The sequence below is a fragment of the Oncorhynchus keta genome, chromosome 22 (assembly GCF_023373465.1).
Source record: "Oncorhynchus keta strain PuntledgeMale-10-30-2019 chromosome 22, Oket_V2, whole genome shotgun sequence".
NCBI classification, from domain to species: domain Eukaryota; kingdom Metazoa; phylum Chordata; class Actinopteri; order Salmoniformes; family Salmonidae; genus Oncorhynchus; species Oncorhynchus keta.
The window spans coordinates 12,758,744-12,773,619 of NC_068442.1; the positions used below are offsets into that span (position 1 = coordinate 12,758,744).

Genomic DNA, 14,876 nt, shown 5'->3' on the forward strand with positions numbered 1-14,876 from the left:
GCAGAGTCTATTTTTGGTAAATAAAGGCCTACATACATTTTTCAACCATTTTCCATCTTAAAAACGAGGCATAAGTAAAGATTTGATTTCTGGATAAACAGATGGAAAAGGGGTCTTAGAAAACGTCGACCAGAAAAGTCTTAAAAGGTATTAAAAATACATCAAAACATAATACTTTTGAAAGACCCCTGCCAACTAATATCAACATTTATACTTATTATTTGCCTTCTGCTTTTTTATTTGTATGAATCATTAAGCGATAAAACAAATCAGTAACTGAATTACCACAAATAAATCAGTAATGGAATTCCTGCAATTGAATTGGCTACAATTGGACATCATAGTAGTCACGAACCACAGTTAAGTCACCTACTACAGTCCTTCCAATGGTATACTGTTATGTTCAGCTCATAACTGTTTTCTTTCTCTTTCTGTCTGGTGGTCAACGCACGGGTCACTCTCTACCTCTCTCTTCAGTTAATGCTACCTCTCCTGGCTCTTACCATAGTTCTGTTACAAGGTGTAAATCCACTTCACTTCACTCAGCAAGTGAAGCAGATACACACCTTGTAACAGAACTATGGTAAGAGCCAGGAGAGGTAGCATTAGTTCAATAACCAAAATCGAATCTTCAAATCTTAATTAGTAGCAGATATTTAATAGTTTTTTTTGCATTAGTTAGTCACATATAATTGATGGTTGTTCATATGTCTCTGAGGTAACATTTTTTTAAAGTATATTTGTAGCGGGGGAAAAAAGATAAACTAGCAAGTTCTATCTGCCTAAACCTATTTGAACTGCAATACAATCACAAGCCTGAACAAATACAGACTGACCAATCAAAACACATCCCACTGGGCACACTGCTTGAATCAACGTTGTTTCCGCATTATTTCAATGAAATTACATTGAGCCAACGTGGAATAGACGTTGAATTGACATCTGTGCCCAGGGATTCGTTGCTGTCACATCGTTGTTCAGTGATGACAGTTTTTCGTTTTACGATTATAATACATTTCTTATTGTATTTGATGATCTGTTTTGACCGTTTCTTGGTAAAATAGTGTCATTTATAATTGATGTATTCAAATAGCTACAGTTTTCTTCAAAACTGAACATGTCAAAATCAGAAGTGTCAGATAGGTTCTATCTGCAATTACACCCCCCCCTAAAAAACAGATGAACAAATGTCTCAGGATTTTGATACTCTTTAGGTACCTTCAAGGTCAGGACCTTAATGATTCATGAAATAACAATTCACTAGAGAACAGTTCTGAGATGTGAAAACCTTGATGCTCAATATCTCAGCTATGATTTGCGCAGATAGAACCTTATAGTCCCAAGGTCATGCTGTGTAGATTATTCACAGCAGTCTTAGTGTATGGTTTGGTATACTTTGAAATCAATGGTTTTTGTTTGGAATACATTTTAAAGTGAAAAATCTTAGTCTCAGCTAATTACATTAATTCACGACTGAAGTAAAAATGTCACTGTTATTCTACACCTGTTGTTTATGAAGCAGGGGGAATTGCCCTACAGTAAACCAACTTCTGGTAGGCTTGGGTTGACTTAGCGGTGAGTGGAAAGGATTTACATTGGTAACAATGCATACAGTCTTACATTTTAAACAGTCATCAATTGACACCGTTGCTTGTTCCACAAGTCTCTTATGACAATTCTATTAATTGCAACACAACCACCATTTTGTTTATAATTCAACTCAGCACTTTTCCACCTACATTGTTTATCACTACGGTTGAAAATGACATTATGATGCCTGGAGGTTACAGTTCCTTATGCTCTTTCAACCATTCATACATAACCCATTCTCATCACTTCCTCATTGTTGCCATTGTCTAAAATATTTAATGGTCTACTCATCCTCTATTGTTCCGGTAAGCAAGGGTGGAGACCGATGACATCACTAATTCCCATCAGACCAACTCCTTGAATGCCCTTGTCCTTGAAGTTTGCAGTGTGTACTTTGCTGTATTTAAACAGGGGGATATTGCTTTTCAACAGTGAAACTTCAAAAACTGCAGGATGAGAACATTGTATACATTCTCAAGTTTCGGTGGTAAATGATGCCACACACTCACCTGTCTCGCAAGAGCGATGACATCATCTGCAACAGAGGAGCATTCTCTTTGATTAGAACTGAACAAAGCTCACCACATGGTCTTTTGTTATAAGATGGCACCACCCTGTGGTTGAATCTGGTACTTCTCATCTTCAGACGATTGCAGTAGCCTATGAAAAACACAATTTGATGGACCTCCCCTAGGAGGAAACAGCACCGCTAAGAAAATGGTAATAACAAATAAACTGCATACACAGAGAAATGGTGTGCTCGGCAAAATAAATAATGATAATTTTACAAAACTACTTCAAGAGGACAAAAAATGTCAACAATAAGCAGATATGTGAGAATGCAATATGTTTTGCTCCCTAATCATTGTTGCATGTAAGACGCATGGCGTTAGAATACAGTATGAAATAACTTAGGACACATGCAACTTAGGCTTCATCGGTTTTTAAAAGCTATCATTTTTTTCGGAACAGCGTGGGCAACACAAATGGAAAACAAACCAAACACAGCCTTACATGAATGACACATGCAACTCTACAAATAAACACGTAAAACATAGTTGGGCCAGCCAACATAAAGTATGACCTTCACAATACAACAAGACACAACAGCCAAACAAACATAAAGGGGGGAAAAAACACATGAACGACATGAGGTGCAGTGGGGTTACAATACCAGCAGGTGGAGGCATAGAGTACAGGACAGTACAGTGCTGTGATCGAAGCCAATCACACCAACCAGAGGTGAAATCACTTCAGGTAACTCCGTTTACAATCCAACTGCATGAGAGTAGATCTTCGACTACATCCAGAAACACTGTTTAAAATAAGCACTGGGCTTAATTAACGACGACATACTGTAGCATCACCTGCTAAGACCAATAGAACCATTGTTGAGAGAAAATCCTTTTAACAGCCTTCCAACTACAGTAGTTGCAAAATGCCATACAGTACTGTGCTACGATCCCATACAGTCAGTGCTTGTTGGAGTGAACAGAGCCTGGTTAAGACTCAATCTGACAGGCAGACAGGCAGTGTGAGACGGGATGGTAGACATTAGTGGGAGACCATCAAAGGGAGGGCGGATCCATAAGGCACATGTTGGAAACGTTCATTCAACATCTATTCCATGTTGGTTTCAACCTAATTTCTTTGTAATGACGTGGAAACCATGTTGATTCAACCAGTATGTGCTCAGTGGGATAGTAAGTAGTGTGTGTCTGCTGTACATGACAGTAGCTGGTGCAGTTTGGTTCCATATTTTCTCCGTTTGTTTTTGTGTTATGGCGGTAACCTTTGGGACAATGTTCAACACTGGTATATTATTACTTTGTCTAAGTCAGTGAATAAATGTCGTTTTTTTTCTCAACCCTGCAACCAAAATCAATACTTTCTCTTTTATTTCATTTAAATAAAATATCGCTTCAATCCCCACAGCAAAATTAAATAAAAAAAATATTGAACAAAGACACATCGAGGAGGAACAAAAAAAACATGAGGCAAGGTCATCCAAGGATTAAAAAAAAAAACCATGAAACACACAACACATCTGACGCTGACAGGTTAACAGTAAACGTTGAATAATTACAATACAGTACATGAGTTCCAGATTCCTTTCAAACTCTGAAAACGCGGTGGGAAAAGAACAGCGGTAAACATTTCAATACTGCATTGAAAAAGGAGGAAATGAAAGAAGAATAACCCTAGACTGACAGTGTGTGACCACTGGCCCTGTTTCTCAGCAGGGAAAAGACAGCATTTCCTTGAGCAATACAATGCTTCATTGACCTGACCGTATGAATCTTTCATTGAATGACCTATGAATCTTTCAACTACATTTGAGTTGGTGTGTCCTGCAGGATATTCACTGGGAAAAGCCAAGGTGCACCCAGTAATCTGTATACAGTGCATTGAGTGGATAAGAATGCATGGTCAAATCTATCCACTTCATAAAATAGAGAAGACACTGCAATTCCCTAGTACAGTCCTGTCGATCATTTTGATTTAGGCCTGCCGGTCAGAAAACATTATAAAATGCTACAAATGAATTCATAAATTAATGATTATACATATTTGGTCCTGTGCGCTCAATAAATGACCTTAGTATAATAGATAGAGAAAAACTACTGTGGTCCTACTGTCTATACTGAACAAAAATATAAACGCAACATGTAAAGTGTTGGTCCCATGTTTCATGAGCTGAAATGAAATATTTCCATACACACAAAAAGCTAATTTCTCTAAAATGTTGTGCACAAATTAGTTTACATCCCTGTTCGTGAGCATTTCTCCTTTGCCAAGATAATCCATCCACCTGACAGGTGTGGCATATCAAGAAGCTGATTACACAGCACCTTGTGCTGAGGACAGTAAAAGGCCACTCTAAAATGTGCAGTTTTGTCACACAACACAATGCCACAGGTGTCTCAAGTTTTGAGGAAGTGTGTAATTGGCATACTGACTGCAGGAATGTCCACCAGAGCTGTTGTCAGATAATTTAATGTTCATTGCTCTAACATAAGCTGCCTCCACTGTTGTTTAAGAGAATTTGGCATCTTAATCATCTGTGACCAGCCACCCGGACAGCTGATGAAACTTTGGGTTTGCAAAACCGAAGAATTTACACACAAACTGTCAAACGTCTCAGGGAAGCTCACCAGCCTGCTTGTCGTCCTCACCAGGGTCTTGACCTGACTGCAGGTCGGTGTCGTTACCGACTTCAGTGAGCAAATGCTCACCTTCGATGACCACTGGCACGCTGGAGAAGTGTGCTCTTTGTGGCTGAATCCCACTTTCAACTGTACCAGGCAGATGGCAGAGACAGTGTGTATGGCATCAAGTGTTAGTGGTTTGTTGAGTGCCCCATGGTGGTGGTGGGGTTATGGTATGGGCAGGCATAAACTACGGACAACGAACACAATTGCTTTTTATCGATGGCAATTTGAATGCACAGAGATCCTGAGGCCCATTGTCGTACCATTCATCCGCCGCCATCGCCTCGTTTCAGCACGATAATGCACGGCCCCATGTCGTAAGGATCTGTACACAATTCATGGAAGCTGAAAATGTCCCAGTTCTTCCATGGCCTGCATACTCACCAGACATGTCACCCATTGAGCATGTTTGGGATGCTCTGGACTGACGTGTCCGACAGTTTCTTCAAGTTACAGCCAAAATCCAGCAACTTCGCACAGCCATTGAAGAGGAGTGGGACAACATTCCACAATCAACAGCCTGATCAACTCTATGTGAAGGAGATGTGGTGACAAATGATGGTCACACCAGATACTGACTGGTTTTCTGATCCACGCCCCTACCTTTTTATTAAGGTATCTGTGACCAACAGATGCATATCTGTATTCCCAGTCATGTGAAATCCATAGATTAGGGCCTAATGAATTCATTTCAATTGACTGATTTCCTTATATGAACTGTAACTCAGTAAAATCTTTGAAATTGTTGCATGTTGCGTTCATATTTTTGCTGAGCGTAGTTTACCATACATGGGTATTTAAAGAGTCTTAATATTAATACGGTAGCATCATCAGTAACCTGGATATATTAGTACAAACGTCGACATTGTGCTGACGCAACACAAAATCTAAACAAGGCTCACGTAGAGTGGGGTGAGTGACAAACTAAACCTAGCAGTGCTCAGTCATTAAATATCTCTGGTTCCACGACTGCATCGGTAAAGTTCTGCATGGGAGTTGCTGCAGTCTGTTTATTGCGGGTCTCTGTCTGTCTGTATCCAGTGTTGTCTGTTCTGAACTCTGATTTGAGCTGTACAGTAGATGGAGACCGTTGAACTCCCTCAAGCTGTCATAACACAAGGCATTGTGTGGCTCGTGGTGGAAAACAATGTAATCCTGCACCAGGGGCGTGTTTTGACAGAGTTGCGCATATCAATATCACGACGGAAAACACAAAGCGTAGAAAGAAGCACCAAAGGAAGATGGAGGAGAAGTAAGAAAAAAACTAAAATATACCTCATGGTAATGGTAAGATGCCTCATTGTTAAAGGTAACATAGGTATCAATGTTTGAGCCGAAATGACAGATGTCCTACTGGTAGAGAAATTCCACTGTAGGGTAAAATGTTGTTAGGATGTCAAGGCAGGATGAGAGAATCAAACCACATTGCTTATTATCATCACACAGAGAGTATAGAATGCGGTTTCAAAAGAAAAGAAAGCAACAACACCTAGGATCAGCGGTCATGGCCAGGCTTTGGCAGAAATACCTTGGCCAATGCTGGAGAGCAAGGGACCATTCACCTTCTAACCACTAGGGTCATTTGGTCCAGTATACTGTATGCCATAGGACAGTCTGGGTTAAGAAAGCCAGAGGCTAAGATCCAGAGCCTAGAGAACAGTTCATTCATATAATGATATTAGCCATGCTTACGCTACCAGCTGGCATATGAAACAACCTCCTCATTCTACCCAGCCCAGCAGATAGGTGCAATAAAATGTGTTGTTTTCCAGGGTCAGCCATTTTAGTAATGCGCCCTTGGAGCAAATCAGGGTCAAATACCTTGCTCAAGGTCACATCGGCAGATTTTTTACCTTGTTGGCTCGGGTATTCGAACCAGCAACCTTTCGGTTACTGGCCCAATGCTCTAGCCGCTAGGCTACCTGCCGCCCCAAGACAGTACGGTCTTGTCTTTCTCCTCCTGTACAACGGAACTTCCATGGGAAGCATTGCTAGGTTGGAGCAGGCAGGCAGGGGCAGTGGTATGACTGGTGGATGTAGACTTAGAGGTTAAGGTTCAGTGAGGACCAGAGGAGGCCATCTGTGATCAGCTGTGGTAGCTGGGCACGGCTTGCTGTTTCTGGGAGAGGCGCAGCAGCTCCTCCCTGATGGCCTTGATGAGGGAAGCAGAGGAGTGATTGGGGGGAGAGCAGGACTCCTCTGGAGGGTAGCCGAATCCGGTTGTGTGTGTGTCCAGGTGGGCCAGGGGGGATGAGGGCTCCCTTAGTGCACTTCTACTAGGCATCTGGAACATAGAGGAGGATGAGTAGTCAGGGTAGCCCAGAAGAACCTGACGCAAACAGGGAAGGAGGGACAGAAGAAGAGGGAAAAGAGAAGAGAAAGAAGTTTTAGGAGAAAAGAGGAAAGTGTGTGTTTTTACATTGCTTATTTCACTAGTTCTCAATAGATCATGGGAACGTTCATCTCTACAGATTGACAGCTAGGAGGCTGCGACAGAGCTTGGACTCGAACCCAGAATCTCTGGTGGCACAGCTAGCCACCCGGGAGGACCCAGAAGCCTTTTTAAACCTCAAATACATCACACATTTTCCATTTCCTGGGTTCCAGGCAAGTTCTCTTGCAACAGGGTGATCAAATTAAGAACCTACATCTGTACAGTGAACCAACATCCATAACTACAGAACTCAAATTGATATGCAGCAACATAGAGTCCAGAAGAACAAGAGCATGCCATTGTACAGTATGTTTGGAGATCTAGAGAGGCTAGCTGGAGGAGGAAAGGATTAAAAACGGAGGTATAGTAAGTCTCATAAGGAGGTGTGAAGTCAGATCAGGACTCACAGGGTCTCTGGTGGGTCTGAAGTCATCGTCAGTGTACGGCCCCCACCCTGAACCTCCAGTCTGACCTGGAGGGGCCCTGCTCCCCGCCGGGTACCCCCCGTTGATCCGGCTCCCAAGACCCATCTGGGTCAGGTGATGGAGCTGGGCACCTACAAACAGATGCACGCACAAATCAAATCACATTTTATTTGTCACATACACATGGTTAGCAGATGTTAGTGCGAGTGTAGCGAAATGCTTGTGCTTCTAGTTCCGACAATGCGGTAAAAACGAACAAGTAATCTAACAATTTCACAACAACTACCTTATACAGACAAGTGTAAAGGGATGAAGAAAATGTATATACAAATATATGAATGAGTGATGGTACAGAACGACATAGGCAAGATGCAGTAGTTGGATTCGAGTACAGTATTTACATATGAGATGAGTAATGTAGGGTATGTAAACATTATATGAAGTGGCATTGTTTATGTAGCTAGTGAATAGTGGCTAGTGATACATTTATTACATACATTTTTACATTGTTAAAGTGGCTGGAGTTGAGTCAGTATGTTGGCAGCAGCCACTCAATGTTAGTGGTGGCTGTTTAACAGTCTGATGGCCTTGAGATAGAAGCTGTTTTTCCAGTCTCTCGGTCCCTGCTTTGATGCACCTGTACTGACCACACCTTCTGGATGATAGCGGGGTGAACAGGCATTGGCTCGGGTGGTTGTTGTCCTTGATGATCTTTATGGCCTTCCTGTGACATCGGGTGGTGTAGGTATCCTGGAGGGCAGGTAGTTTGCCCCCGGTGATGCGTTGTGCAGACCTCACTACCCTCTGGAGAGCCTTGCGGTTGTGGGCGGAGCAGTTGCCGTACTAGGCGGTGATACAGCCCGACAGGATGCTCTCGATTGTGCATCTGTAAAAGTTTGAGTGCTTTTGGTGACAAGCCGAATTTCTTCAGCCTCCTGAGGTTGAAGAGGCGCTGCTGCACCTTCTTCACGATGCTGTCTGTGTGAGTGGACCAATTCAGTTTGTCTGTGATGTGTACACCGAGGAACTTAACTTACTACCCTCTCCACTACTGTCCCGTCGATGTGGATAGGGGGGTGCTCTGCTGTTTCCTGAAGTCCACGATCATCTCCTTTGTTTTGTTGACGTTGAGTGTGAGGTTATTTTCCTGACACCAAACTCCGAGGGCCCTCACCTCCTCCGTGTAGGCCGTCTAGTCGTTGTTGGCAATCAAGCCTTCCACTGTAGTGTCGTCTGCAAACTTGATGATTGAGTTGGAGGCGTGTATCGCCACGTAGTCGTGGGTGAACAGGGAGTACAGGAGAGGGCTCAGAACGCACCCATGTGGGGCCCCAGTGTTGAGGATCAGCGGAGTGGAGATGTTGTTACCTACCCTCACCACCTGGGGGCGGCCCCATCAGGAAGTCCAGTACCCAGTTGCACAGGGCGGGGTCTAGACCCGGGGTCGATGACGAGTTTGGTGACGAGTTTGGAGGGTACTATGGTGTTAAATGCTGAGCTGTAGTCGATGAACAGCATTCTCACATAGGTATTCCTCTTGTCCAGATGGGTTAGGGTAGTGTGCAGTGTGGTTGCGATTGCGTCGTCTGTGGACCTATAGGGGCGGTAAGCAAATTGGGGTGGGTCTAGGGTGTCAGGTAGGGTGGAGGTGACATGGTCCTTGACTAGTCTCTCAAAGCACTTCATGATGACTGAAGTCATTTAGCTCAGTTACCTTAGCTTTCTTGAGAACAGGAACAATGGTGGCACTCTTGAAGCATGTGGGAACAGCAGACTGGGATAAGGATTGATTGAATATGTCCGTAAACACACCAGCCAGCTGGTCTGCGCATGCTCTGAGGACGAGGCTGGGGATGCCGTCTGGGCCTGCAGCCTTGCGAGGGTTAACACGTTTAAATGTTTTACTCACGGTGGCTGCAGTGAAGGAGAGTCCGCAGGGTTTGGTAGCGGGTCGTGTCAGTGGCAATGTATTGTCCTCAAAGCGGGCAAAGAAGTTGTTTAGTCTGTCTTGGAGCAAGATATCCTGGTCCACGACGGGGCTGGTTTTCTTTTTGTAATCCGTGATTGACTGTAGACCCTGCCACATACCTCTTGTGTCTGAGCCGTTGAATTGCGACTCTACTCTGTCTCTATACTGACGCTTATCTTGTTTGATTGCCTTGCGGAGGGAATAGCTACACTGTTTGTATTTGGTCATGTTACCGGTCACTTTGCCCTGATTAAAAGCAGTGGTTCACACTTTCAGTTTCGCGTGAATGCTGCCATCAGTCCACAGTTTCTGTTTTGGGAATGGTTCAATAGTTGCTGTGGGTACGACATCGCCGATGCACTTGCTAATAAACTCGCTCACCGAATCAGCGTATTCGTCAATGTTGTTGTTTGACGCAATACGGAACATATCCCAGTCCACGTGATCGAAGCAATCTTGAAACGTGGAATCAGATTGGGCGCGGGAGCTTCCTGTTTTAGTTTCTGTCTATAGGCTGGAAGCAACAAAATGGAGTCGTGGTCAGCTTTTCTGACAAACACGCACACACACAAAAACATACATATCAACCCTCAGGCATATCTGACATTTAATCCTCACTGGCCTGTAATACACTTTGAGGCAGTTCCTTCAATTAACATGCACTCTCTGTGCAGCAGCAGCACGTCATAAGGCAGAGTCCATTTATATTACTGTATCTTTCACAGCACACCAAGACCCAGACTATTTAATAATTCAATAGAGACTAGGCTGTTTGAGGCTGACAGGCTCATGGGAGAGAGGTGAGTGGTCTGGGTTAGACACACATACATCCAGTGACTGTTGAGCTGTGTGTGTGTGTGTGTGTACCTGTGGTGCCCCCTACTGGTCGTGGCCTGGCTGAGAAGGGGAGGTCTTCAGTGTACAGGCCCCTGGTGGAATAGTGGCTGTCTGGGGGGAGCTGGTCAACATGTCCTGGGTCACCTGGTGGCAGGAAGCTGGGGCCCTGGCCCTGTCTGAAATACAGTACAAATGTCAAATAGAGGTCCTATTGTATAACGTCATAGCTTCTATGATGTGCATCAGCTGCAGACGTCGGTCATTGTTTCAGTGTGTGTGTGTGTGTGTGTGTGTGTGTGTGTGTGTGTGTGTGTGTGTGTGTGTGTGTGTGTGTAAATCAAAAGAAGATCAACCAAAGCAAATCGCCACCATCTCTGTCTTTTATTAGGCAGTTAGGAGACTGTATCAATTAAACCAGTGGTTCCCAACTCCGGTCCTCGAGTACCCCCAACAGTACATATCTTTGTTGTGGCCCCGGATAAGCACAGCTGATTCTACTTGTCAACTAATGATCAAGCCCTTGACAAGTTGAATCAGGTGTTTTTGTCCAAGGCTACAAAAAAAATGTGTTCTGTTGGGGTTACTCGAGGACTGGAATTGGGACACACTGCATTAAACTACTAAAATAAAGATGAAAAAAATAATGTATGAGGACAAGTCCCTGCCCTCCGCATGGACACACGCAAAGGAAAACATCCCCACATGAATAATATATACTAATAATATATGCCATTTAGCTGACGCTTTTATCCAAAGCGACTTACATTCATGTGTGCATACATTCTACGATGGGTGGTCTCGGAATCGAACCCACTACCCTGGCGTTACAAGCGCCATGCTCTACCAACTGAGCCACAGAAGGACCACATGAAAGATGTGGGAATATGAGACCATAGATTCAATGTATGGCTCAAAGTAGCCTACATTCGCGGGGGTAAACGTAAGAAAAATTTAAATGCTCTTCCTATCCTCTCAGAGTTAGTTAGCTACACATACTATTACATTATATAACAAACAGTTGAAGTCGGAAGTTTACATACACTTAGGTTGGAGTCATTAAAACTCAATGTTCAACCACTCCACAAAATCCTTGTTAACAAACTATAGTTTTGGCAAGTTGGTTAGGACATCTATGTGCATGACACAAGTCATTTTTCTAATAATTGTTTACAGACAGATTATTTCACTTATCATTCACTGTATCACAACTCCAGTGGGTCAGAAGTTTACATACACTAAGTTGACTGTGCCAGAAAATGATGTCATGGCTTTAGAAGCTTCTGATAGGCTGATTGACATCATTTGAGTCAATTGGAGGTGTACCTGTGGAGGTATTTCAAGGTCTACCTTCAAACTCAGTGCCTCTTTGCTTGACATCATGCGAAAATCAAAATAAATCAGCCAAGACCTCAGAATTTCTTTTTAGACCTGCACAAGTGTGGTTCATCCTTGGGAGCAATTTCCAAACGCCTGAAGGTACCACGTTCATCTGTACAAACAATAGTATGCAAGTATAAACACAATGGAACCACGCAGCTGTCATACCACTCAGGATGGAGACGCGTTCTGTCTCCTAGAGATGAACGCACTTTGGTGTGAAAAGTGCAAATCAATCCCAGAACAACAAAGGACATTGTGAAGATGCTGGAGGAAACGGGTACAAAAGTATCTATATCCACAGTAAAACGAATCCTATATCGACATAACCTGAAAGGCCACTCAGCAAGGAAGAAGCCACTGCTTCAAAACAGCCATAAAAAAGCCAGACTACGGTTTGCAACTGCACATGGGGACAAAGATCATACTTTTTGGAGAAATGTCCTCTGGTCTGATGAAACAAATATAGAACTGTTTGGCCATAATGACCATTGTTATGTTTGGAGGAAAAAGGTGGGCTTGCAAGCCAAAGAACATCATCCCAACCGTGAAGCACGGGGGTGGCAGCATCATGTTGTGGGGGTGCTTTGCTGTAGGAGGGACTGGTGCACTTCACAAAATAGATGGCATCATGAGGATGGAAAATGATGTGGATATATTGAAGCAACATCAAGACATCAGTCAGGAAGTTAAAGCTTGGTCACAAATGGGTCTTCCAAATGGACAACGACCCCAAGCAGCGTAGCCTAGTGGTTAGAGCGTTGGACTAGTAACCGGAAGGTTGCGAATTCAAATCCCCGAGCTGACAAGGTACAAATCTGTCGTTCTGCCCCTGAACAGGCAGTTAACCCACTGTTCCCAGGCTGTCATTGAAAATAAGAATATGTTCTTAACTGACTTGCCTGGTTAAATAAAGGTAAAAAAAAAATAATAATAATAAAAAAAAAAAATACTTCCAAAGTTGTGGCAAAATGGCTAAAGGACAACAAAGTCAAGGCATTGGAGTGGCCATCACAAAGCCCTAACCTCATCCTATAGAAAATTTGTGGGCAGAACTGAAAAAGCGTGTGCGAGCAAGGATGCCTACAAACCTGACTCAGTTACACCAGCTCTGTTAGGAGGAATGGGCCAAAATTCACCCAATTTATTGTGGGATGCTTGTGGAAGGCTACCCATAATGTTGGACCCAAATTAAACCATTTAAAGGCAATGCTACCAAATACTAATTGAGTGTAATGTAAACTTCTGACCCACTGGGAATGTGATGAAAGAAATAAAAGCTGAAATAAATCATTCTCTCTACTATTATTCTGACAGATCACATTCTTAAAATAAAGTGGTGATCCTAACTGACCTAATTTTTACTTGGATTAAATTTCAGGAATTGTGAAAAACTGAGTTTAAATGTATTTGGTTAAAGTGTATGTAAATTTCCAACTTCAGATGTAGGTATTGTATCTCTATAGTAAGCTACTCACCGCTGTAGTAAGCCTTGGACTGAAGGAGGGGACATTCCTAACTCAGCGTATCTCTGAGGAGAGAGACATTTTATCAGGACAAAGGCACACAGACACTGGGATGGACAAGTAAAGATTACAGGGACCTCACTGAAGCGTGCAGATCATGTACAATCAAAACCGATATCACCCACTAACACAGTATATATCCAGATAAAGCACTTTACACACAAAAGGCTGGAGCATAATATTGCTATTTATGTTGATTGAATTGTACATTACGCCATGATAGATTTTGGCTGAGAGTCTAACATCGTACAGCACACTAAGCTTTGGTGTTTTGCTGGGAGACATGGAGAAATAGCCTATGGGATTCTCTTGTTTCAGCTGGATGTTGTTTTCCTGCTCTAAAAGTGACCTTTCAGAGCACATTAATGCACTGAACCAGAACAAGCACTGAGAATGGCTTTTATGAGAGCACAGATGAATTTAGAGCTCTCTCTACACCTGAGGTAACCAACTGTCTTTATTGGGCTGGTTTTAGACAACAGAGCTATTACTCTGCTAAGACGTCTGTATGAATTTAAAATGACTGGGAGTGAACTTTATAAAACTAAATAGGAAAGGTCAAAGAAAATGTTCATAAAGAAAGCTGAAGAGACTAACCTTTATTTGCTCTTATCAAATGTATTAAGGTCTGCTCTTGCCTCACATGCCCTAAAATCAACTTTGAACAGCAGAAGGTTATATATTTAAGAAAGGAATGCAGTGTACATTTAAAACACTGGCATATCCACTACTATTGTATTATACATATAGTGCTGGTATTTGTTTGAAGAGGTTGAATCTGGACTGGAATCTCCCTAATATATATAATTCATCATAAACAGCTCCTTTCTCACATTTGAATGTATATTATATTGTAAATCTTCCTAATATGATCAGTGTGATCGGGAACACACGCTATAGCAGTAATCTCATATAACCACACGTAACACAATGCAGTATCTTATCATTTAATTCATTAGCATGGTACCGTTAAACAGAGGACTGTGCTGTAGTGTTTTGTTGCGCCTTATGGTAAATAACCATACCAAACCTCCAGCAGCCTTACGTCTCATATGGTTGGGCTGTGCAGCTCACATGCCCTAAGATTAATGAGTTTGTTAGGAACATATGTGCAGTATTACTGTAGACTTATGGCTCGCGCAATGTACTGTAGTAGTGTGCAGCTGCATGAAGGTGTGCTGTAGTAATGTAGAGTTGAGTGGGGTCAGGGGGCTGGGTGGGCGAGACAGATGGAGACTTCCTTCACTGATTAGTAACTAAGAAGATCTAATTCAACCGGAACATGTTGTAAATGCAGTGTGTCTGTGCGGAGAGTCAAACTGACAGTGAAAACCTGAGAGTGGCGAGGTAAAGGAGGAAAAATAGTCAATCGTGACGTATGTAACAGTTATCCATATTACATTAGGAAAACGGTGCACTGCTGCACCTCATGCTTACGAAAGCCGGTGAAATCCCCCCCAAAAACCTCGAACTTACGAGACACCCTTCGGTGTCAATTGCACTCGT

The 14,876-nt window shown here is 42.8% G+C and overlaps 1 protein-coding gene across 2 annotated transcripts in view; it reads right to left on the reverse strand.

Moving 5' to 3' along the window:
- Positions 1-2,517: 2,517 nt before the first annotated feature.
- LOC118401066 (UPF0606 protein KIAA1549-like) overlaps positions 2,518-14,876 on the reverse strand; it is an 83,923-nt gene continuing 71,564 nt past the window's right edge. Inside the window, exons 18-21 of one of the 2 annotated variants that reach the window (XM_035798267.2) lie at positions 13,323-13,375; positions 10,498-10,643; positions 7,644-7,792; positions 2,518-7,086 (exon numbers count right to left, since the gene is read on the reverse strand). In XM_035798267.2, the coding sequence (XP_035654160.2) occupies positions 6,889-7,086; positions 7,644-7,792; positions 10,498-10,643; positions 13,323-13,375 (546 nt within the window). In that variant the 3' untranslated portion in view covers positions 2,518-6,888. Of the gene's footprint in view, positions 7,132-7,643; positions 7,793-10,497; positions 10,644-13,322; positions 13,376-14,876 lie in introns of both variants that reach the window. The other variant, XM_035798264.2, reaches the window with a different exon arrangement.